Below are 24032 nucleotides of genomic sequence, written 5' to 3'. Positions count from 1 at the left end.
CCGGGACGGCGTGCCGCGGCGACCGCGGGGGAGGGGGGGCCTCGGGAGGGGGCCGAGACGGCGGGCCGGCCGGGGAGGCAGCGGCCATGGCGGCCCCTTCCTCCCCTTCCTTTTTTTTTTGGCTGTGTGGTCGGTCGCAGCGGCGGGGGGCTCAGGTGGGGGCTGGGGGGCGCGGCCACGGGTGGCCGGCGTGGTGGCTGCCTCCCAAAAAAAAAAAGAAAAAAGAGGAGGGCCGGCGGCATTGAGGAGAAGGAGATAGAGAGGGAGAGAGAGTGAGAGGGGGGGATGGTGAGAGAGAAAGAGGCGGTGGGATTGAGATTTTTGGGAGGAAAAAGAAACATTTAAATGGGGGTATTTTGGTCAAAAATACAGCTTCCTGACAAAGCTGAAAATAGCGTTTTCGGAAAGCTCCAAAATTGAGCTTCTGCCAAAAAGCTGTTTTCAGCTTCCCGCAAAAGCTGAAACAGCTTTTTGAAAATTTTACCAAACACACTTTTTTTCCTAAAAATACTTTTGGAGGGCCAGAAAGTGCTTTTTGGCCCTCCAAAAGCTCCCCCAAACAGGGCCTAAGTTGGACCTAAATGAGGAGGATATGAGTAAAATCGATCGGGTGCCATTATTTCTACCTGCATCGAACACTCTCCGGCGGGTAGGAGCCTAGTGGGACTGCTATGCGGGGATGGGGTTGTCCCTTCCTCCCCTTTCCCTGAGCGAAGGGAAAAATCTCTTCCGGGATCTCAGTTCCCCGCATCTCTTTCCGGGATTTGGACTTCCTTCGCATTATGCCCCCGCAACTCCACCAGCCTCCCTCAATAAAAGTCCAATCTTTGATCTCTGCTTCCTAAAACCTTCCATCTTCTTCTCCTCCTCCGTAGCAATCTTCACCCTCAAACCCTGCCGCCGACTCCTGATCGACTGCTCAAGACCGCCGAATTCTTCCCCAAATGCCCCCACCGCCACCGCCGGCCCTCCGCTGCTGACCCCTACTCCCTCCCCGCCGACGGCATCCGGCCAAGCGACCCCGACCCCACCCGACCTGGCCCCTGGGCAACCTCGGCCCGCTCGGGCATTCCGGGAATCTCCGCCGCCTCTCCACCTCCGTCGATTGGGTCCGGGCGGCGGCGACAAGGCCTTTGATAGGATCTACATCCAGGGCATGGCCGTGAAGCCTTTCATGGTCGCGAGCGTCGAGGCGGAAGCCCTAAAGGAGGCGCTGAAAGAGGAAGTGGAACAAGAACAGGTGGCGATGGTGACGACGGACGAAAAGGAGGGGGTTTCGGTGGTGGAGTTGGGGATTTGGAGGCATCCGGGGGGAATTTGGAGGTGGGATAGGAGACAGAAGTATCAGAGATGAAGAAGGAGGCGTGGAGGCCTTTGAATGAGGCGGTGGTGAGCGACCGTGGGAGCCTGGTGGGGACTGTGGCCGCCAATGACCCGACCACGTCGAACCAGCTCAACTACGACCAGGTGTTCATCAGGGACTTCGTTCCCTTTGCGATAGCGTTTCTTCTCAAGAAGGAGAGCGAGATCGTCCGCAACTTTCTCCTCTACACCTTGCAGCTTCTGGTAAAAATCGAGCCTTTTATCATTCAGCGTTTGTCTCAGTTCTTTCTTGCTCTAGTGATGTGAAATTATTATTACATTTTGTTTCACTCCTAATTGCTTGTAGTTTGGTTTAGCTTTCTGCTTAGAAATTATTTTCAAACTTGGCTCTTTGCACACATCCGTCTTGAATTTATTTCTATCATCGCTAAGTTAGAAATTAATGTTTTGATATGGTGTCTTGTTCGCTAGTTGGGATCTGCAATGATTTGCAAACTTTTAACCCTGGTTTCAGTGATAATGTTGCAACAATCATAATCTTAAATAAAAATAAAAAGTATAAATCCATCATCCACTAAATAATTAAATAAATATTGGTTCAGAGCGACTAAATTTAAATTTAAATACCCAAACCATAACTTCAAAATTCAGAAAGTCATCAAGTACAAATCTATAATCGATTAAAAAACTAAAATTTTGCTACAAAATCATCAAACTTGCTAGCGTGAACTCCAAGCTTGAATTATTCTTTATTTTTAGTGGCCCTATTCCTTTAAAAAGAAAAAATAAAAAAAGATATGAGCTATACAGCTCAGTAAGTAAACCTTATGCTACCTTATCGGATCAAGCATAAGTTTTACATGAATTAATACATCATTTAGGAAGAATAACTATCATTGCAAAATAAAATATTTTATAATACATCGTGATATAACAAGTCATAGAAACCAATCATACATGCATAAATCATGATGATTTCAAGTATATAGCATAAATAAAAGCCATAAATTATAATCCATTTAGCCAGTTCATAATGTGAAACATTGCTCACAGACATTCAGTGATATGGTCACTTTATACCCATGATAGGGCCATCATTGTAATCGACAAAGTATCATAGTTTGTATTTATTACTAACTTTATACTCGTTGGTAGAGGACTGTTTTCGTTGAATGCTAGCTCCAAGGTATCAATTGACCCCACATCAATGAAGCTATCCTAGCTATCTGAGAGCCTTTAACCATACTTCTTAAAACAAATTTTCTTAAGTTATATTTTCTTATAAAATATTTTTTTAAATCATACATGAAAACACTAAATGTCTTTATCGAATTTGTAGTCCATAAACAAGTCTTTAACAGTAAAGCAATCATGAAATCAATCTTTTCATAAAAAATATAAATTCCATAAATATGGAGTTTGTATTTCATAAATCAGTCATTAATACTAAAATATTCATGAAATTGTTATTTTGCGATAAGTTTTAGAGTATTGTATGCTTAATACTTAATTTTAAGAAAAATATAGAAGTATTCCTTTCATGATAAAAACAACTGGTAGTTTAAAACCTAGTAAGGAATGTCCGGAGTACTTCTTTTGTTCTGAACCTTCAAAAATTCAACTAAGCAAATTAGTTGAACCTATTCAAAGCAATTAAAATCCATAATCAACGACTTCGAAACCCAAGAAAATTAAAAAAGAGTTAAAATTGGGCAAAATGATCCAATTTAGCTACTGCAATTTGTGTGGCTTCATACCCGAATCAGGGTGGAGAAAGCACGGGCCAACTAGGCGGCGGTGCTCGACTGCTTGGGGCGGTCCAAATAGGGTGAACTCAATTGGTCAAGATTAGCTATGGTCTAGGTGACTTAATAAGGGTCAATAGTAACAAGGCAAGGGCCGAGGTGGGGTTTGGCATGCTGCCCGGTGGCTAGGGGCCAAGATCTCTTACGACTGTTAACCTATGCTGTAGCGGTCATATTGGTGAGGCCCACAAATCATGAAGATGAGAGAGAGAGAGAGGCAGGGATGAAATTTTTTTTCTTTTCTTTTCTTTCTTTCGTTTTTTTTGACAACATAGAGGAGGAAGATGGCCTCCTCTTGTTGTTCCGAAGGAAGAGAAAAAGGAGAAAGAAAGGGGTGGCAGTGGTCCGGTGATGCGGCAGCACAGTTGGAGGTTTGGCTGCAGGGGGCGAGGCATGGCCGGCGACAATGGGCATCCGACTAGCAAGAAGACAAAGGGCATCCGACCAGCAAGAAGACAAAGGGCAAAGGCTGAAAATAGGGAAAATAGGGAATTCATCTTGTTTTGAGCACTGGATGTTTACCGACAACTATGGCTCTGCCAACTAGTCATTGGGAGACCCACTAGGACTCAACCGAGGGTCCATTAGCAGGCAGTGACCGTGTCGATGGCTGGAAAAAAGAGAAAACAAAGTAAATAGGTTGGTAAATAATGGAATAGGGGAGAGGGCTTCACAGCGATTTCCTAATGAAATCTGGTCGACAATCACCCAATAGAGAAGGGGAAAGCTAGAAAAAGAAAACGGAGAGGGATTGAGGACTTCATACCTTGTCTTTGGCGAGATTCATGGTCGTGATTCCGGCAAGCACAATGATCGTAGGTGGACGACACTCAAGAAGAAGAAAGAAGGGATAAGGGGCAACGGTGGTTGGCGATGAGTGGCTAGAAGGGGGGGTTGGGGTCCTTTATATAGAGCGGAGGCTAGGGTTCCCTAGCCTCTGGCGGAGTCTGAGGAGGAGAGCCTTGGTTAGAAAGACGGAGCAGGCTTTCGGGCCTTGCTCTTGCTAAAAGGCTGGGCCAAAGGGCCGGGCCTAACACTTATTTTTGATTTTGGCAGGATTGTGGTGGATTAGTTTGCTGAGAGCTTATGGAAAGATCACATGACATTATGCATTACAAGAGAGGCTGGATGTACAAATAGGCATTAAGTTGATTCTGAATTTATGTTTGTCAGATGGATTTGGCATGTGCCCGCCTAGTCAATGATGGCTCATGTATGATAGACCATTGGATGGGCATTCATGGGCACCCTCTTGAGATCCAAATAAGTCAAGCATTGATGGATTCTCTCTTAAGAAAGCATTAATTTTCACCTTTTCTCACTGAACCAACATTTTGTGACTCATATTCTGCCATAACTATTCTTTATGTATTATAAATTATTCTTGCTACTTGATTATCTAGACCTAGCATGCTATCGCTAATTGCTGGTGTATGGTGACATGAGACACTGAAAGATGTGCATGGTTCCAGCACATAGCATCATTAGATCAGGTTATGGGTCATTTTTATGCATCTATCTATTTGATTGCATGCCATGTAATGTGCCTGATACTTTGCCCGAAAGAATATTCCAGGCCCTATGTATGGTATCCTGGATTACCATATTTGCTTGTCTGGTATTCTCTTCTTTTTTTTCTGATATGAACTGTGTATCCGTTATCTACAAATTATCCTGCCAAGATTTTCTTAAAACACATCCGTATCTCACTTACGAGATTTGTGATGACATGGTTTTAGCCATGCCAATGTGTACAAAAAATGCCACCTCATTCTATGCAAAATATCTCTTATCATTGTGCATATATTGAGTTTGTGACATCATCTTAGTTCTGATTTAGAAATGGACAAAACAAAACAAAAGTTACCTAGTTTAGATGTGCTAGTGCAGGGGGGTTATAATCTTCATAGGTCATTTTGTAAAACTGAAATTATGCCTGATACCTAAACTTCCATCACTATAAAGAAAACTAGTTCTGCATGCTATGCAGTTAGCATGTGTATGCTCTCTTCTGCATCTCTTTCGTTTTTTGGCACACACACACACCCACATGGTATGCGTGCGCACACACACCCACACATATATATATAGAGAGTTTTGTTTATAGGTGACAATGCCTAGTGGCCTTCCCCTCCCCCTTTTCCCCCTTTATTTTTGAGCAATACGTTGGTAATGTGCCACCAGGCTCACAATCAGGTACGAACTTTGGACTCCCTGAGGGGCTTGCCCTTAAGAAAGGGTGCTAACCAGGTGAGTTAACAACTGTTGGTGACAACAACTAGTGATATGGATCCTCCTTAACAAAGCAAAAAAGATAAAATACAAAGATGTCCCTTTTTTCTTCATTTCTTTCAATGTGGGATTGGAAGTGCCACCCTTTTGACAAACCCATATGATTGTACGAGCATGCTGTACGCTTGTTATATTTGAAGATTAGCACACTTTTTTCCACCAGATACCTGCATAGGCTTTGACACTCTTAAACTACTGTCATTTTATTTACGTACATTTTCTTTTTGGTTGCTCATGGCTCTGTTATTTTCTTTAACTTCCTAACACCGATAGACCATTTAAAATAAATGCTTTATATGAATCTGTACGAGATCTGGTAGGCTTCAAAATAAAAGAAGCTGTCTTTGAAAAAGGGTTGGGTTTTTTAAAGGTTAAGTGATGATAAAGGGCAGTCGTAGGTTGGCAGAAATGCTGAAGAATCTGTAAGAGATATATTCATATATCACTGTCATGTATGGTTTGTGGTTATTGAAAAATGAAGGGTGTGAACGTGCATAAGTCAACCGGCATAGATGAATATGTTAAATTTGATGCTGTTAGAAGCAGTGATACATTGAGACATCAAATTTAGGGGGTTTCTCACATCTGAACATTGCTGTGGAATGAAAATTCAGGTGACATGGTGCAACATGCATGACGTGTGCAACTACCATGCAACAATTTGTCTTGTATTGTCTAGATGTTGACACAGTGATTGAAGCTGTCTAAGTAAATATGATGAGAAAAAGGGCTATTAGCGTTAGTCTTGGCACAGTCAAACAGCTTCTCATACCATGATAGGAGGTTTAAATTTAGAAGTTTGATGCAGAGTTGCCTTATTTCACACCCTGGTGATTGGACTTCTTTTGAAGAATGTCTCTATAAAGCAAATTTTTACCATAAGAATTCATGGGTATGTGAGGCATCTTTGACTATGAGCTTATTATGCATATGGGTCCACTTAATGAGAGACTAGTTTTATGAAGTGCAGAACCCAACCTTATTAATTTATTCCTAGTTATGTTTGACTATACTTGAATGTAGCAGAAGAGATAAATATAGATAAGCATACTTGTATACAATATTAGCCGAATTGGTACCAGGACGCTTGCCAGTCGGCTACCAGTTTGATATAGGGTGAGCCGGGCGGTTCACCACCAGCTCAACAAACCAATTTCAAGCTTTAAAGAGGTGGTGGTGGTTGGGGGGGGGGGCCTGAACCGGTTTGAATCAGTTCAAATTGGTGCGAACCGAGCGGTTTTTACCAGTTTCTCTTTGAACTGCCCGTTTCGGATTGGTTCACGATATTTTCCGACAAACAAGGTCGGACCAACCCAGTTCTGCACGAGTTTGGTTCGGTACGGGGTGAACTGGTCAGTTTGGCATACATTGCTTGCATATGTATGATAATTGTGTAAAGGCAAATGTGATCATTGTTTTAAAAGGCAGTTGTTTTAACATCCCAAAATCTCATCCAAAATGGCTGGTCGGAAGGTGTTATTTAGGTTCCTTAATCCTGTATAAGTATCCAAGATTTAACCAGCGAATAACTGATGTGAGACTAAACACATGCCCGCACGGGTCCTCGCGTACTCCCCCGTTCAAGCCCTGACGTCCTCGTCAAGCTAAGGGTTCAAATCTAATCACAAACACCACGATCGGCCTATGGTCAGCCTAGTGGATCTGTACTGCAGTGTCTTCTAGTCTACATAGGTTATAAGTCGGGTTCGTTCTGATACCATTTTTAACAACCCAGGACCTCACCCAAAATGGCTAGTCGGAAGGTATTATTTGGGTTTCTTGATCCTGTATAAGTACCCAAGATCTACCCAGCGAATAACCGATGTGGGATTAAACACACGCCCGCACGAGTTCTCACATAAAAATTTCTGATTGGATATTATTAAAAGAGAAAAGGGAGAAAAAAAAAGAGAAAACAATCTAGTTGTTTGAATTTTCATGTTTGGATTGGGCTATTAGATCCTTCTTATAATTATTGGGGACTATTGGATGTGTTAGCAGATAGTCGCATAGGAAATGCGAGTGGAGTCAGCTATAGAGTTTGATATGGGAACATGTCCAATAGCACATGACATTTAGTGCTAAGTAGACCACCTTTTTGGTCCATATGCAATATGTATACATATAATAACCACATACAAGCAAATGCAGTACGGTCAAAGGACCGCATATAGGCAAATATGGTGCGATCATAGGACCGCATGCACACATGCAACCACATGCACCATATTTAAAACCCCGAATGTGATCTTTTGACCTAAGACCATGACTGAGAGAAAAAATGTGGAATTCAATATGTGAGGCCTTACTACTTATACAAGCATTACTTCTTGCTGACTTCCATTTTTTGCTTCAAGAGAATATCTGGACTTTAGACACTAAGATAAAATTTAACGAAGCTTGCTACTGCTTTAGTCAATTATGCCGTTTTGGAAAATTTTAGATTTATGGAGATAGTTCTACAAGCACTTTGCTCAAGTCATCCGTACCTACATTCTTTTTGCCCTCCCAACAAAAATACGCATACACCCTCTTTTTTCTAGGAGATAGCACCTGGGAATTTCACTTTCCTACAGCTCCAATATGCATGACCTGAAATGCATCCTTTAGGTTAGTATTCTCTGAAAATGTGTCTTTCATTATTAGAAATAAGCTCTATCATCATCTGCTTAAAAGATTCCCTTCCACAGGCTTTATTCTACTCTGCTCTGCGGCGCTCTCGTGAAATGATCGCTATCAATGATACTTCTAAGAACCTGGTGTATGCTATTGATAACAGGCTTGGTGCTCTCTCTTTCTACATAAGAGAGTAATATTGGGCGGATTTGAAGAAGATCAATGAGATCTATCGGTACAAGACTGAAGAATATTTCCATGAGCCATGATGCTGTTATCAAGTTTAATATATATCAGGAGCAAATTCCTTCTTGTCTAGTGGACTGGATTCCTGAGACAGGAGGCTACCTTATTGGGAATCTACAACCAGCTCACATGGACTTTAGGTTCTTGCAATTTTTGGGCCGTAGTTTCTTCTCTAACAACTCCAAGACAAGACAAGAGCATTCTCAATGTTATTGAAGATAAATGGGATGATCTTGTGGCAGATATGCCTTTAAAATATGCTGGTGTATGGTCACTGGTGTCACTGGCAGTGATCCAAAGAACACGAGTGTTTCTTTTACCTGCTTTTTAACTTTTGATTCCTATATGTGATGGATGCTTCATAATTGGCACCTTTCAGAGAGCTTTTGAGATGATTTCCTTAGGCATCGTTCTTCTTCTTAATTTTTCATGTTATTAAACTTGAGGCATCTTAAGCAGGCATTCAGTGGCCATAAAACCACTAGCAGGGCTTTTCCCTGCTAGCAATGCAGGATTTCTAGAAAAATAGGCACGACTCTTTCCTAACAAGTAGAGTCATCCCAATGGCAGATCTTGGCCTACACTAATATGGCAGGTAAAGTTATTTTTTGTGATCTCTTCTTTTGGTACTCTCTTTAGCATTTAGCTTTGCTAACCATAAACCTTAATTGTTTGTTCTTGTTTTATATTTCAGTTCACGTTAGTTTGCATTAAGATGGGCAGGCCAGAGTTAGCCCAGAGGGCTGTTGCAGTGGCTGAGAAGCGTCTTTCACATGGCAAGTGGCCAGTATATTATGATACGCGAGATGGAAGATTTATTGGAAAGCGGTCATGCCTATATCAGACATGGACCATTGCTGGTTCCTTGTCTCTAAAATGCTTTTGGAAGATCCAGAGATAGCATCGATATTGGCATGCAAGGAAGATCTTGAGCTTCTTGAAGGCTGTATTTGTGGTCTAAGCAAGAGTTCTTGGACCAAGTGCTCCCGTCTTGCAGCCAGATTGCAAATTCTCGTTTAACCATGCCAATCTACTGACCTTGTGGGATGTATTTGTACTGTATAGAAGAAAAAATCAACACAGGGGAACTAGTTTGAAACTGCAGACATGACATACAGCCTCTAGGTCAAGGTCATATTATTCTTTCGTCTTGATTTGTCAGTGTTTGTAATAGTTTTGTTGAGCTTCCATCAAGGACTAATCAAATCCTGTGGGTGGTGATGGTGCTGCAGCAGGCAATTTCTGTATGTTGTAACAAGATTTACTTATTCATGTTACTGCTAACATTTTAGTTCGATTTAAGAATATGTAAAATAGATGTGGACACTACTAATTGTTTCCAATACAATGGTTCTAGAGGTGTACAGGTTGTTCGGTTATGAATATGTCTCCTGGTTCCATTGGTTCTATGGTGCTTAAAACATCGTATGAAACTAATAGATGTCCAGTTGGGCTTGAGCTGGGCTGAGTTCACTTTCACCAACAGATATTGCTTTGATGGATTAATCTCCTCTCCTTCGAATTATACGTTTGCTGGTTCGTGCATGCGAGGCTAAATGAAGCATTCAGCTATCGCCCATCTCTGATCATCTCTGTTGCCATCGCTGTTGCTGCTGTTAACGTAGCAGCTTTCTTTTGTAGCCATTTTTGTGCTCCAGTTCTGCCTCTTGGTTGCATTTTGCTCTGCAGAATGTTGATCGAGCTTGCCGAGCCCCTCCAATGCTGCAGGGGCACCATCATTTTCTCTCTTCATCAGAGCTCTCAAGAACAAGAGGATAGAAGCCATTTGCATCAGAAGCCCTACAGTTGCATACCCTTTCCACTATAAATATATTCCAGGAGTGCTTCACAAGTTTATTATTGGTAGGGTATCAGGTAGGTGGGTGATTCTTCCAAGACATTTTTTGGTAACTCATGTGGAAATGCTTTCGGTTGCATGCAAGAATCCTGTTTCATTATTGCCGAAGTGTTTGTTGAAAACATGGTTGGTCATCTAACAAAGTAGGATTTCCTCTTAACAGGTCAATGGTTGTTGATCCACTAATTTAGGCATGTTTGTTTTGGTTGCCATATGCTTTCCTGATCGCCTGAATATAATTCCATTTATATAGCACTCTTGCTCGAGGATGTTTTATTATTTTCTTTGTGTTATTTCAGCTTATAAATTCCGAGATCGATCAGGCTTCTATCCTGCATGCATATTCAGGATGTTTCATTTGTCAGCATATTCAGTACATGTTGCCTACTACATTTTCATTATTTTTCTTTTTCATATTTCATTGCATTACATCAATGCAACTCCTCAATAGTTGCTTCATTTTGACTCCTTTACCAGACATATACCTTGTCCATCTTGGACATCCAGACATTCTTCTGTTCAACAATTATGACTGCACGCCACACTATATTTCTGGTTATACTACTTCCTTATCATATTTTCCTTTAAAATATTGGAAGAATTGATTGTATAGAAAAGGGAAAGGATGCAATCTTGGGACCAGGCGCCTGTTCCTCCTTGCTTCTGAAATTTTACTCTTTATCATGATAATTCATGATGCATCTGTATATGTATTTAAAGTGTGTGTATAAAAGAAGTTAACCTATTTTTTTTTAAGCTATAGTCAGACAACCCTTTTTTTTGAACTTACGGTTAAACATGGATAACTAATGCCCACTGAAATGCATTAGGAAAACCAAAATTTTCTGATTGTTGCAAAATATGGAGAAAAAAGGTTTTACCCAACCTTGAAAGCATACAACACTGTAAATCTCCTTGGATATTCTTCTCAAAACATGATCTTCCCTTTTTGACGTGACCCTGGTAATCTAATTATACTACATTGATAGCCTATTGAAGTCACCCCTCTGCTTCTAATCAACAAACATTAACAAAATTTGGGGGATTATTTCAAAAAAATAAACCCCCTCTTGATAGACATTGGTTTGTACAAAATGTTATCCTAAGAAATCTCTACTATCATTTTACTAACCAGGGATATTCTTCCATTGTATCTTGGCGGAAGTGATCAAGGCGATTGTGTCCAAGCCTGAGTGAATACATGGCTCTCTTATACTCGGCCCAAGTAAACGATCTGTAGCAACGAGGCATTTGGGGTGTGATCATCTCTGGGAGAGGGGAGATCCATTCATGGAGGGGAGGTGCACCAAAGTAAACCATGGAGAGCCTTGAGCTGTAGGAGTTAACCATGGCCCTATGTCTCACACTAACTAGTCTCCCATTCGTCATAGCCTTGGATAAGATAATATATAAAAGATAAAGCTTAATCAATAAAACATTGTTACTCTAGACTATAACTATCATGTTTAAAGAATGTGTCAAGTAAATCAGTAGATGGTCAAAGTCGAACTTAAAAACAAGAAAGTCTTCAGAATAACTTAGAAAATTGATGTGTTCTTATGTAAGTTATAAAGTTGGCGGACCAATTTGAGTTAAATAAGGGCAGGCAGGTTTTTGATTTGACTCGATGAGAGAATTAAATTCTAACATGGCTTTTGGCTTTCCACGAAGGGATGAATCGACTCAAGCTAGAATCAAGGTGGTGGAGTTGTTGCCAAGAAACAGGGGTTAAGTAATATGTTAGAAATTAATTAATCTGGCATCTGTATTTATTTATTAACAATATTTGCATCCTTCTTCCCATCTACAGAAGTGGGGTGGGGCAGCAGTGCTCCTAGGGGTGATGGATCCAAGGCCTGCACACGAGCCCTTTGCACGTGTTCAGGTTTCAGAAAGACAGCAGTGTCACCTGCCAAATTCCTTGAAGAAAGCATCAGGGGTGCGAAACTTTTTCAGTGACAGCAGTCTCATTTTTCAGAGACAAAGCAACCCTGCGAGAGGCTAAACCGAGAAGAAACAAACCTGAAGCAGATCGCCGACCATGATATAGAATGTGGTAGGGTCAGGTGGCACTGGGACCCAAGCTGCACCGTCCGAGGATGAGGGAGACAGTATCTGGAGCCCTCCCACACCATTCGATCGAAGGAGGGTGATGATCTGAGGGTCCGAGTGCTCGCCAAATCCAATCCTCCCGCTCCTAACAGTATCCTTATCGTTGCTGCTATCGCTGCTGATATCCTCCTTGTTATTATAGCATGGAGGGTAGTGATTCAGCCTGAGCAGTGAGTCGCTCTCGCTGTCTCTTATCAGCCTGCTAAGTACCCCACTGTCTGCCAGCCCCAGCCCTTCTCCCAGCAGCTCCAGTATCTCACCTGCCAGCTCTTGCATAGACTCCACGTACTCATTCACCACACAGCTGCAGATACAAGGACAGAAGTTAGAAAGGGAGAGACTTGGATTGGTCACTTAACTGGTAGTCATGGAAGGAAGACTGTTCCACATCTGCCAACTTCAAAGACCTTTTCCTGGCGCTGGGTGTTAACAGAGCTTGTGACTGCCAATACTTTGCTTTTTTATAGATAGCATGGCGGGATGTGGCATCATTCATTCAGGTGTATGTACCATGCCCTTCTTAGTGGGGCTCGCGGGGATTCTCTCACCTTGTTTTCCTGACATTGATTTGAGGTGATAAGACTTACCAGCCATTCTTATGGGGTGTCGTAGGATGTCTGGGGGCAATCAACTTGGTTGGATTTAGAGGATGACAAAACCATTCGTGCTAAAAAAACTATTCCAGGATGGAGCTTGAGCCGTAGTTGGCGATCCATGGCTAACAATGATTTAGGGAGTCCTCCATTTTTTTTCCCTTAAAAAATGTTAGTGCTGATTGGTGCTTATGCAGATATCGAATGCCACAACAGATATAACAAATCCTACAGGTGATCTACTTAACTATGGAAGATTGAGATTGATCAGCTGGTTCCGATTAAAGTAGTCATTTCATAGTTTTAGTTGATGTGATTGCTCCACCAAAGAAGCATCGTCTTTGGGAATGGCTGAGAGACATGAAAGCGTGTATGAAATAAATCATTGTATTGAAGTATGTCTACATGATTAAGTGGATGACTAAGTATTTTTTTTTTCCAGAAAGAAAGGTATGTAGTAAGTTGAGGAGACTATTTTTTGCTTATATACACACGTAATTGAGGAGTGAGCAACATCTGATGATTAGGACCGATTTCATTTTCCAAATTCGTTGCTATGTTTGGGGGCATCACCCAAAATGATATAATATATTGAGTTAGTATTTACCTTGCGACTCCTTTCAGATTGATTGGATTGATCACATGTAATATATAGTCCTTGCGTCTACACTATCTGTCTCTAGTCGTTTAACTTTTTTCCCCCCTTAATTTCTGTTGTTCCTGGTATGGATCTACCAAAATAGTGATTGATTGATGGTCTCCAAAACCATCCCTGCCGATATTACTTATCACCACATCTTCATCGTAACCCTCCACCATAAGATCTCTGGCAGCAAGTCAATAACTACAACTAAAACATGTTGTTTATAATCCCCTAATATCAAAGAATGCAGTACTCCTCCTTTTCTTCCTTCTTTTTTTTTTCTTTTGATTGGAAGTTGAATGCAATATTTGAACAACTATACTCAGGAGGATTAAAAAAATGTTAATTGTCTTTTCATCTTACAAGGACTTTTTTTGGAAACGTCAACTACTGATGTATAATATCTAAACAAAAGCCATCTTATATGGAAGTGATTAAACTATTCTAGGAGTAGAAAGTTCATGGCATGCGATAACAACCCCTGTGAATTAATGGAGATAATCACAAAGCTACACACATAAAAACACTGTTTTTGAACTCGATAAAATAAAATGACATGCATGCATAACAAACATGAATATTCAAAACGAACGACTTCAGATTTCCTCCTAAGCTCTGAGGATATTATAGCAGAGTAAAAGCTATACCTCTCATCAAAACCATAGGAAAACACTCTTTGCATAATATTAGTAATTTCTTATTCTACCATCACAAATACCATCATCTAAGAGATTAGTTCATGTGATACCTGAATTTGGTTGGATTCATTCTTGATATTGTACTGCCTCTCTGGGAGATCGAGGGGTTGGCGTGGAGGAGGAGGTACTCCACCTCTCCGGAGTCTCCACTCTGCCCAATGGCCTTGTTCCCATATCCAAGTGGATTTGGAGGCCCCGCTCGTTGCTTCTCGGCAGCCGGCAGCGAGAAGAAATCTAATGCAATGGTCTCCATCTGTGAGATGACGGCGGCAGGCACTCCATGGTTGATCACTTTAAAGAAACCAAACTCCTCGCAGGCCTTCACAATGAGCTCGGAGACGAGGCCCCTATGGCAGGAGAGGTCGACGATCGGGAGGGCGAGTGACTTGATGTCGTCACCATGCACGGGGCTCAGAGAAGCCGCTACCATGGCTGAGGGCTCCTTCTCTCTATGTTTTGTGTATCTATATAGATGTTAGAGTCCGAAAGAGTCGCTTGGTTGGAAGAGAGAAGACTCTATAGTAGGCTAAAAAGAGGAGAGTAGTAGGAGAGCAACGGTATGCAGAGGTGTAAGAGAGGAGGGTGGTGTGGATATTTAATGGGTGTGTATGTGTGGGAAATCATGGACTGAAGGCGGTTGCGTAATACAATCAGAAGAGTCCTGCATTGCACACGAGGCACTTTGACTATATTTGCTTGTTTTGACTAGATTCTCAGTGAAGCCATGCTATTTATATTTTTTTAAAGAAGAAAGGGAGGCAGAGTCTCCAAATTTCGTTCAGATCATGAAATATGGGAAGGGTAGACTCTGAATCCAGGTGTCTTGTACCAATACCAAGATATTTCACCAAATGGGCAACCTAGCATCTTCTATTAATATGCTCCATATCATGTCTCTTTTATTAATTTCATTTTTCCTGTTCCTTAACTCACGAAGCCTCTTAATAAATGCTCCTTATAATGTTTGAATTTTACGTACAAGAGCCCTGAATTGTCTACCACTGTATGAACTAGTCGCAGCATCATTAAAAATTAATCAACTTTAGGAGGATTCTCCTTTGTGGGGTTGCATCTTTCACACTAAAGAAGGGTTCTCGCACAAATCAACTATTAGATCACTTACCACACAAATCTCAAAGTACTTTGACTTCTATCGTTCATCCACTTGCACATATCTCAAAATGACCAATGGATTATCCAATGATAGATTTGCATAAAGAAAGATAAATCCTTCTTTTTCGTGAAAGATATAATTCTGACTCGGAGTGTGAAGCTATTAGCTTTGCCTACTTGGTTTTGTTTATTCTTTAGACAAAAAAAGCTCTCAAAAACAGTAAAATATATTGACTTCAGGTATTCCTTTGTTTCTCTATTACTGAATTAAATGTAGCTTCAAAGCAACATCATGTGATGGTAACTTGTTTAGCCTTTGCCTGTTGGAGCCAGTACTTTGCAACCTTGCTGCAAGAACCCTGTTACAAGAATAAGGGAATTATAATGAATTTACATATGCATTCAAAAACGAAGGATTGTGTACTTTATTTATATATTTTTTGTGGATTGACGCTACAACGTATAAACCTATAGGCGTTGAGCTGTCGAGAACTTTGTGAATCCGTTTGTGTTTGTGGTCCTCATCGCGAGCCAAGCGTCATGGTCCGCTGTTACCGTGGACCTCTCGAAATCTGGACGACTTTGTCGGCTCGTGGGTCCCACTGGTCGTGCAAATTTTCCACTAAGATCGGCGGTGCTCCCACGTGAACTTGACCTGTCCGGGCCGAAACATAATTCCGGTTCCACCGCCAACGGCCGCCTTCTTGCTAACCGGACCGGAGCAATCAGACCGGCGTGGAATTGAAACATGATTCTAACACAAGAGGGTTAAACAGAGTTTGTCAAATACACTTAGCCTCCAAAACAAGCAACCAATCTACGTTTCACCACAGCTTATCTACAATACCTTATGTGACTTCCAACCGATGTTCTTTAGATGGTACTCGGTCTATCTTAGATGATGCTGCATGATAACTTGATCGGCCTTGTACCATTTAATTTCTTCATTTATCCTTTAACCATACCCCATGGCCTTATCTAAGCTAATATCTATACCTTTGATTAGGATATGGTGTAAGCAGACATGTTATCCAATCTTTATCGGGGATGAACCCTCTCTTATTATTACTTGGCTTCTGGTGCTATTTAGATCTTTAGGTTTCCACTATGGGCAAATATGTGGTGTAAACGATATTTTTTTTTTTTTGATGATAAATATGGTGTAAATAGTATAATATTTGGTTTTAGAATTTTGTTGGTATTTTTATTGCCTAGTTAAAAACTTACCATGTAACTAATGTTCAAGAGTTCAACAGAGTACTTCTTTCAATAAAAGAATTCAATGCAGAACGAAAAGGGCGGCTAGAACATAATTAGGGTATGTTGGTGAGTTGAAAATAAGCCCCCAATTATGGTGGACTCCAAATCACCGCGATATTGATGTTCTACTATCTCGAGTCCACGTGGGATGATGCTTGGCCAAATGAGTGAGCTATCTCCGAACATGGGAAAGGTCCCAAGGTATGGCTCCAGGACTATGGTGGGCTCTGGTACGCATGCTTTGCTTGTTAATATCTATCATTATCGGTCTGATTGATTATAGGTTTAGCATAACTGTTTTATCACAAGCTTGCTCTTGGCACGCATTTATACCGTCGTGGATTGATTGTTTTAGGTTCTTCGTGAATTTCTTAAAACTATTAAATTTCTTCTTGAAATATAGTTTAATCAATTACCTAAAAATATATATATAGTTTTAATCAATATCTTTCAATATCTATTTGGATCTTTCTATGGGATTAGACTGAAAATTATGTAGGATTGGTGGATTGACTAGTATACCCAGTAAGATTCTAAGTTATAGGCTGAGCTAGGGCTGCATTCATAAAATACTCAAACATAGCTTTGGAGTATGCCGACCCAAATCCTGTAGAGAGAAAAAAAGATTTGGGCTTGTAACCTTTGATATTTTATCTAATCTAATTTGTAATATGTGATTTTGCTTGATGTACTAGTCTAATTCTATGGAAAATCCAAACATGCCCTCAGTTTTTTAATATATTTCTGGAGAACTTTTTTTTGGGGGGTCTGACACAGTAAAAACTAGCTTCTTTTACTAATATATGTTCCTAGTTTCGCAAAAGCATTTGGTGCAATGCTTGCATTTTTGTTATTTGGGAGGTGTTGGGAGTGCAATCACAACATGTTACATTCTTCTAAGATGATCAAAGTCTAAACTTGTGGTAGAAGAAGGTAGAATACTATTTTCGCCCTCTTCAAATCAAATTAAGAACCAAGGTGAAGTTTGTTTTGTGGAACTTAGTCAAACTTCTTTGTTAAGATCTAATCAATTGATGGATCTAGACAAAGGGAAGGCTCCAAGAGCTGCGTAGAGAAGGGGTAACTGCCTTTCATTAAGTCTGGGGTTTGCTTTCCCGTGCAAGACCGCCATCTATGACATTGAGGGCAGTCTCTATCAACAAGGAAAAGAAGAGAATTTGGTGGCGAAAGGCACATCTAAACCCTCAACTCAAGGCTGTGCAGTCTCCTTTCCCATTAGCTCCCACCTACCATCCATTTGGAGCATTTATTATGAAAACTCCTGCACCAACTCCTATTAACATTGGAATTGAAATTGCAGGGAGTTACCTTCAAAACACAATCAGCCACGATATTTGTAACTAAATGAAAGCAAAAGAAATTGTTCAGTGTTCGCATATTTCTATTCGCCATCGTCACCACCACCATCTTCAGTACAAGAATTTTAATTATATGGCTAACATTTCTAATGTTGAACGTCGCTATTATTTCCGTCGTTATGCCTCCAATTAAAAACTTGCCATGCTTGGAGGTTATGGCGAGCTGCCCATCTCTTTCAGTATCTTAATCAATGATATATTCCTATTCCGCCAATTAGGCATCAACTTGCACTGATTGATGCATTCTGAAAAACTAGCATATGATGTACCAAAAAAAAAAAAAAAAACTAGCATATCCTTGACAACATGACCTTTAAACAAAATGAGTTTAAATAAATAAATGTTGGTAGTGGTTGGCGAATCAGGGGCCCATCTAAATTGATTTTTAAAGACCAGGTTGACAGCCACTCCCTGTTTATTGAGACTTTGAATAAATCACCATTAGTATGATCAGCACAAGTGCGATTTAATAATGATAATTGTAAAAGTCTATATTCCTACAGACAACTTATAAAAGTCTACGCGCTCATCCAATCGGTAAGAGTGGGATTGCAAGGTACAATGAGGATTACATACCTTTTCCTTAGAATATATATATGTCCTATGTGTCACAAAATTATCAGGTTATAAGAAGGGGAGTAGCATTTCCAGCCCAGATCGTCAAATCTGACAAGAAATAAAAAAGTACTGAAGCGGTTTCTTGGCACCTGCAAGTCAATATTAGAGATTGAGAAGGATCTCTGTCTCCTATAATTACAGCACGTTGCCAGAATTAAGGGGGCATTGAGATTAGATAGTTGAGCCTCCATAAAATGTACATAAAAAAAAATAATTTTTTTAAAAAAAATCTGATTCGTTCTTAGGAGTATTGCATATACTGACAGTCAAGTATGAACTTTCTCAAATAATGGCCGCCAAAATCATTTTCCATGCACTTCGCCAAAAAAAAAAAAGAGTCATTTCTCAGGCTAGCATTTCCCTTTACTACTTAAAATGGTTCAAGTCCACTTAGATAAATAGTCTATGCAACATAAATTTCTTTGCAGCATACAAAGCATCTAGTAGGAAAAAAAAATAAATACTTCGAACAAAAAAAATATAATATATTGATTTTTTATTAAAATGTTAACATGCACTTTTCTAACAAAAATTCTAGTGAAATATACCATATTCACTGTCAGTTATCCTTCTAAATTGCTCCTCATAATTTTCTAAAATCTTTCCATCTTATTGGCAATCCAATAGTTCATTATACTTGTTCCTTATTTTCTTCACTGTATTACGAGTTAAGATTTATTTTATTGAGATATGAGTAGTAAATTTTGAGCCATTAAATTTAGAAATGAAATTGTTGTTAACTTATTTTGGAATAATAATTGCTGCAGGAAACTTAAATTACCTAATTCAATATTATAGTAAGTTACCCTCCTATTAAAAGTGAAGACAATCATTTAAAACAATAAGGTCACTGTCCTTAATGAATGCCCAATAGCCATTGTCCTTAATGAATGCCCTATGGCTCATTTGCCAATGAAACCATGGCCGCCGCTGCCGCCGCGGCGGTGCGATCGGCGGATAGCGAGCATCCTGTCAGGGAGCTACAATATTGGCTTGCATTCTTTCATACGGAACTCTTCGATAGCTCTGCTCCCACAACCAACGTAATTAATGATGCCACATCCATGTATGGACTTCGACATGAGACAAGGAGACAATGGCCCTCCACAAAACCATAGGTGAAATGAGAGCTTTGTATACATTGGATTCCTTTTTACCTTGGATTGATTCGGAGATCAAGCAATTTCCCTCTCTCTCTCTCTCTTCAGATGTATGGACCTTTTGCTTTGATGTAAATGGGTCGTGCAGGTGTCAGTTCAACGATTGATATTTTGTATTACTAGATGGTATCCAATAAAGAGACACATGCATGGCCCATGAAAGGCTTCCGATAGTAGCATAGATAAAATTGTACGATATTGTGGCCAAAAAAAAACCTTTCCGTGAAAAATTCATTTTATTTTAAGTTTTTTTTTGCGCAAATATTTTACCTCATTATTTGTGCATTGATATATATATATATATATATATATATATATATATATATATATATATATATATATATTATTTATGTATGTATTATTGTAAATAAGAATACAACGACTAAGCTCGGGCTAAATACGTGCGTTTAGTTAAGAGAGAGCATAATGGTCTAGTAAAATCCAAAACAGATAATCTTTACAAAAACAGCTAAAGTAGAACCAGAAGCAACAACACTATAAAAAACAATTCATTTTTAAGAAAGGAATATCTTCTTGCAACATAAATTTTAAAATTACATGATATTTTTTGAGAGTTTGCCAATTCAAACATATGTTGGCCACATATATATATCAATATACTGAATTAATAATTTTACAAAATTATCATCTTGTTAGAGAAAAGTATGAACATACAATTTTTAGAGGTTTTTTTGTTTTTTTGCTGACTTTTCAGCTGTAAAATAAATTGTTGTAAAGATTCCGTATAGCTTTGATTTGAGAAATGTTTGTGTAAAATCCAACAAAATTCAAAGTTTGCAGTGGATCTATTTTATGTTTTATTGGATGAGCATATTGAATGGAGTTCCTTGCCATAACTGGTGTGATCCATAAGGTTGCCATCCTTTCTAGATTAAATTTTTGATTTTATGGAATTTTTTGGTGTAAATCTTCTATTCTCGCTATCATGTCGGATGGTATACACTCCTGGTGTGATCTGTGTCAGGTCACATAACAATTTTTTCCTTTTTTTCTTGGGGATCAAATTGAATCTTAGATATTGTTCATCTTACTTGGAAAAGTCAATATTTTGTGTGCTCTTCCCTGTTGGCCAAAATAATTAGCAACTGGCAAATCTGTGCATCCGTGCATTGGATTAATTCCCGAGTTATTTCTCCATCCAAATAGGACTATGCAAACCCGAGCTCAATCCCTCTGATCCATTTAAATATATGGCAGTGAGATTCTTCCTAAGAAGCTAACAATCATATCAATTGGATACTATAATTACAAAGCAAAAATTATAGAATTTTGCAATATCTGTGATTGTACCGAACAATACGAAAAGGATAAGCTGAGGAATATTTGAACGACGGAATCATTTTGTCCCTTCATTTTTTACAACTCTTTGTGAACCGGAAAGAATCGTGGATGAAAGCATACTACAATGGACAAGAAGGAAGAAAGGCGACATTGGGAATTAAATCATTGACAGCCACCTCAGGTCTGGGTAGTGAGTCCAAAGGTTCAAGAGTCATGAATATATCCAAGGTAAAAGGTTAACAATTTCTATGATATTGATTCATTATATTTACAGCCTAACATTAATTGGCGTAAATCTGTCCTAAAAGGAGGAATATTGCATTGGGGGGGCCAAAAAAGCTAGAAGAAAGAAAGAGAGGAGGAAATAGAGTAATGTAGAGGCTAAAAGCACAAGAAAATGACTTGATTTGGTTGGATTTGTGTTCGAAACATAGCACGGGCCAAGGTAAGTCATAAACCTAGTCAGTGCTGCATGTAGTCAATTGGACCTACATGAAGGTCATGCCTACTTAGTTGTTAAAGAGGCATGCAATTGGACCTGCGGTGTCTAATTAACTTGCATCTAGCTTAATTGAGAAGTGAAGCTCTCCCTCCAAACATGCCCTCCCTCGCTGCCGGCAGCTACCGAAGAGCCACCAACACCAACGTCTGTCCAAGATCCTACACCGACCGGTCCAAAATCATCCCGCGACCGCAATCTTGTGCATGCTTCTCTGATCCTCATCCTCCTCCACCACTCCCTCTCCTTTCTATCCAAAGATAGGAGATGGGGCTATTATAGCTCAAGTGCTAGCAACTCAAATTGCATTAATTACAAATTAAATTACGGTAAAGCTCCATCTATAGCGCTCCAAACAGCCTCAAAGTTGGGCTGCACATAGGGTTGATGTCATGTATTGAGGAAAATTGGCCGGTCGGACTTGATAAGGCATGATTCATGAGCTTTTGGGTTAGGCCAGCTGAGTCACAATTTTAACCAGAAATTTGTTGCCTACATGTGGATTGGTTAAACATTACATTAATTTCATCTTAACCATAACATATTTTAGTCTCCATTGAGCGGAGGCTCTTCTATGGGGCTCTACAACCAATTAGATTTTGATGCTGCTACAAGGTTTCATAGTAAGTTAAGTTTTTAAGTGCAAGGTACAAACTACAAAGTGTAGCTAACTGGGGTTTTCATTATAATAACTCGCTCTTGCAAAATAAGCCTCATAGCAACCGTGCTTAGCGACACTCAGCCTCTTGTGACTGGTGGATATGCAACAGAGTGGGAACAAAATCCCTCTACACTGTAGAGAACTTAGGATATCTCCAGTGCTGGGAGATATCTTTTTGGAACGAGAAAATCTTGTCAGCAGGATATTACAAAGCAAAGAATGACATGCAGTGGAAAATGAATGGTTCCATCAACCTATCTGCTTAGCCCAGGAGGTGGATCATATGAATTTCGCACGAGGGAACAAAAATTTCCTTCAAGAAAAAAGGAAAGATAAGATGAAGAAATTTAATGGATGACGTTGATGGCTAAGGCAATGTGGTTGTGGATAGTACACGTAAATGGAGGCTTCTGCAACTCTCACGGCAATGTAGGCACCTCGAGAGACAAGTGGGATCGATGCATGAGATGGATCATTTTTGAATGAAATAATCTGCTTTGGCTAATGTAGATACATCAACCCAAAAACTGTTGGGATAATTAATTAGGTGGCATCTCATCTATATAGTTTCTGCTTATGAAGCAAGAAAGATATAAGAAAAGATGGCTTCTGAACTCCTCATTCTAACTTGGAATAGGATACGATAGGTCCTTTTGCCCGTAGTAGACAAGTTTTAGTGGCTTCCAAAAGCAAAAGGAGACCGAAGTATGAACGCCAATCATAAGTATCGCCTTTAAGCTCTAGAGCACCATGTGGACAGCATCAAGACATGCATTAACTAGTAGCATTAGCGGAAGACACGAGCATTCCTTTCTTATATTTTGTTCCTCAAGTTAATGGATGACCCGGCCCTACTCATGACTCACTGCAGGGTTAGAGTAGCTTTACTATATATATAGGTGCTTTTCAAGGATCGTCACTAATGGATCTATGTAGCTTAGGAAGCCTTAATTTGTTACTATCATATATTCTTGGTGGAAGTTGCAATGAACAGTAAAAGAGGTCAAGCAACGGGAAGAGGCGGTGCTATCATCCAATGCACTGCTTCTTAGTGGGATCTTATCCATCCTTTAGTTGATTGATTTGAATGTTCATTATGGTACTGGAGTTAAATCATGGTGTTGTTTAGACTATCAGCTTACCATTTGGCCTCCATAAAATGACGGGTGTTGTTGTCTCCTGTGGATTTGTTCAACCAGATGCAAAGAATAATGCTTTGTATCTGGCCACAATTTACTGTAACCGAAAGAATTTTTCTCAAAGGGAGTGCTATACTCTAATTTGTGTTATTTCCAAGCCGACATGGCATTTTGTCTTTGCCAGGCGGCACCTTGATATATAATTCGTTATTTGATGTTTGCTGTGGTTTTCATTTGAAGTATATCTGGACTTAAATCACATATCTGAAGTGTAAGCATCGCTTTTTCTTTCTTGTAACTTGATCATTTATTTTGTCATTTTGCTTTAGGCGATGGCCTTTCTGTTTTGCCAAAGCCAACAAAAGAAAACTCCATTGAACTTGAGAGACCACTTCTTACATTAATTGTATATGAACGATGGAAAAATTATCAAGTAAACATGCAAGAAGTCAAATATGGCACTAAATCCATACATATTATTGTCACCACGTTAGAGAGTTGATGACTAGGTAATCTATGGCAAACACATATGATAAACAAAACGTATGTGTCGATCCGAGTACGTAGGAATATCTATCCTAAAACTAGTTGCTGTAGGGAGACAAAATAATAATGTTCTTGCCTCATCCAACAATTACTAATGTAGCGGTCGACTTATCATGCACTAACTTTTAGGTTTAGGATGCATGATTCGGAAATCTTCTCATCAGCTTCC

General features: G+C 39.8%; 1 protein-coding gene and 1 pseudogene across 1 annotated transcript; one reads left to right on the top strand and one right to left on the bottom strand.

Moving 5' to 3' along the window:
* Positions 1-694: 694 nt before the first annotated feature.
* LOC103701021 lies at positions 695-9646 on the top strand (annotated as a pseudogene).
* A 1326-nt stretch (positions 9647-10972) lies between these two features.
* On the bottom strand, positions 10973-14758 carry LOC103701020 (gibberellin 2-beta-dioxygenase 2-like). The gene is made up of 3 exons (XM_008782950.4): positions 14237-14758; positions 12163-12556; positions 10973-11532 (listed from the first exon to the last, which is right to left on the bottom strand). The coding sequence occupies exons 1-3, from the start codon at positions 14614-14616 to the stop codon at positions 11260-11262; spliced, it is 1047 nt and encodes a 348-aa protein (XP_008781172.2). The 5' UTR covers positions 14617-14758; the 3' UTR covers positions 10973-11259.
* Positions 14759-24032: the final 9274 nt, after the last annotated feature.

The sequence above is a fragment of the Phoenix dactylifera genome, chromosome 3 (assembly GCF_009389715.1).
Source record: "Phoenix dactylifera cultivar Barhee BC4 chromosome 3, palm_55x_up_171113_PBpolish2nd_filt_p, whole genome shotgun sequence".
Classification (NCBI taxonomy): domain Eukaryota; kingdom Viridiplantae; phylum Streptophyta; class Magnoliopsida; order Arecales; family Arecaceae; genus Phoenix; species Phoenix dactylifera.
Note: the sequence above shows the minus strand (reverse complement) of the source record. Positions and strands in the feature narration are given on the sequence as shown.

What these genes read in the sequence shown, in the direction of transcription:
- LOC103701020 (XM_008782950.4), bottom strand. Translation starts at nt 14,616, where the DNA reads ATGGTAGCGGCTTCTCTGAGCCCCGTGCATGGTGACGACATCAAGTCA. An exon ending in ATGAATCCAACCAAATTCAG is followed by an intron (nt 12,557 to 14,236) that starts GTATCACATGAA and finishes TTGTATCTGCAG; the next exon opens with CTGTGTGGTGAATGAGTACG. An exon ending in TGGTCGGCGATCTGCTTCAG is followed by an intron (nt 11,533 to 12,162) that starts GTTTGTTTCTTC and finishes ATCTTATCCAAG; the next exon opens with GCTATGACGAATGGGAGACT.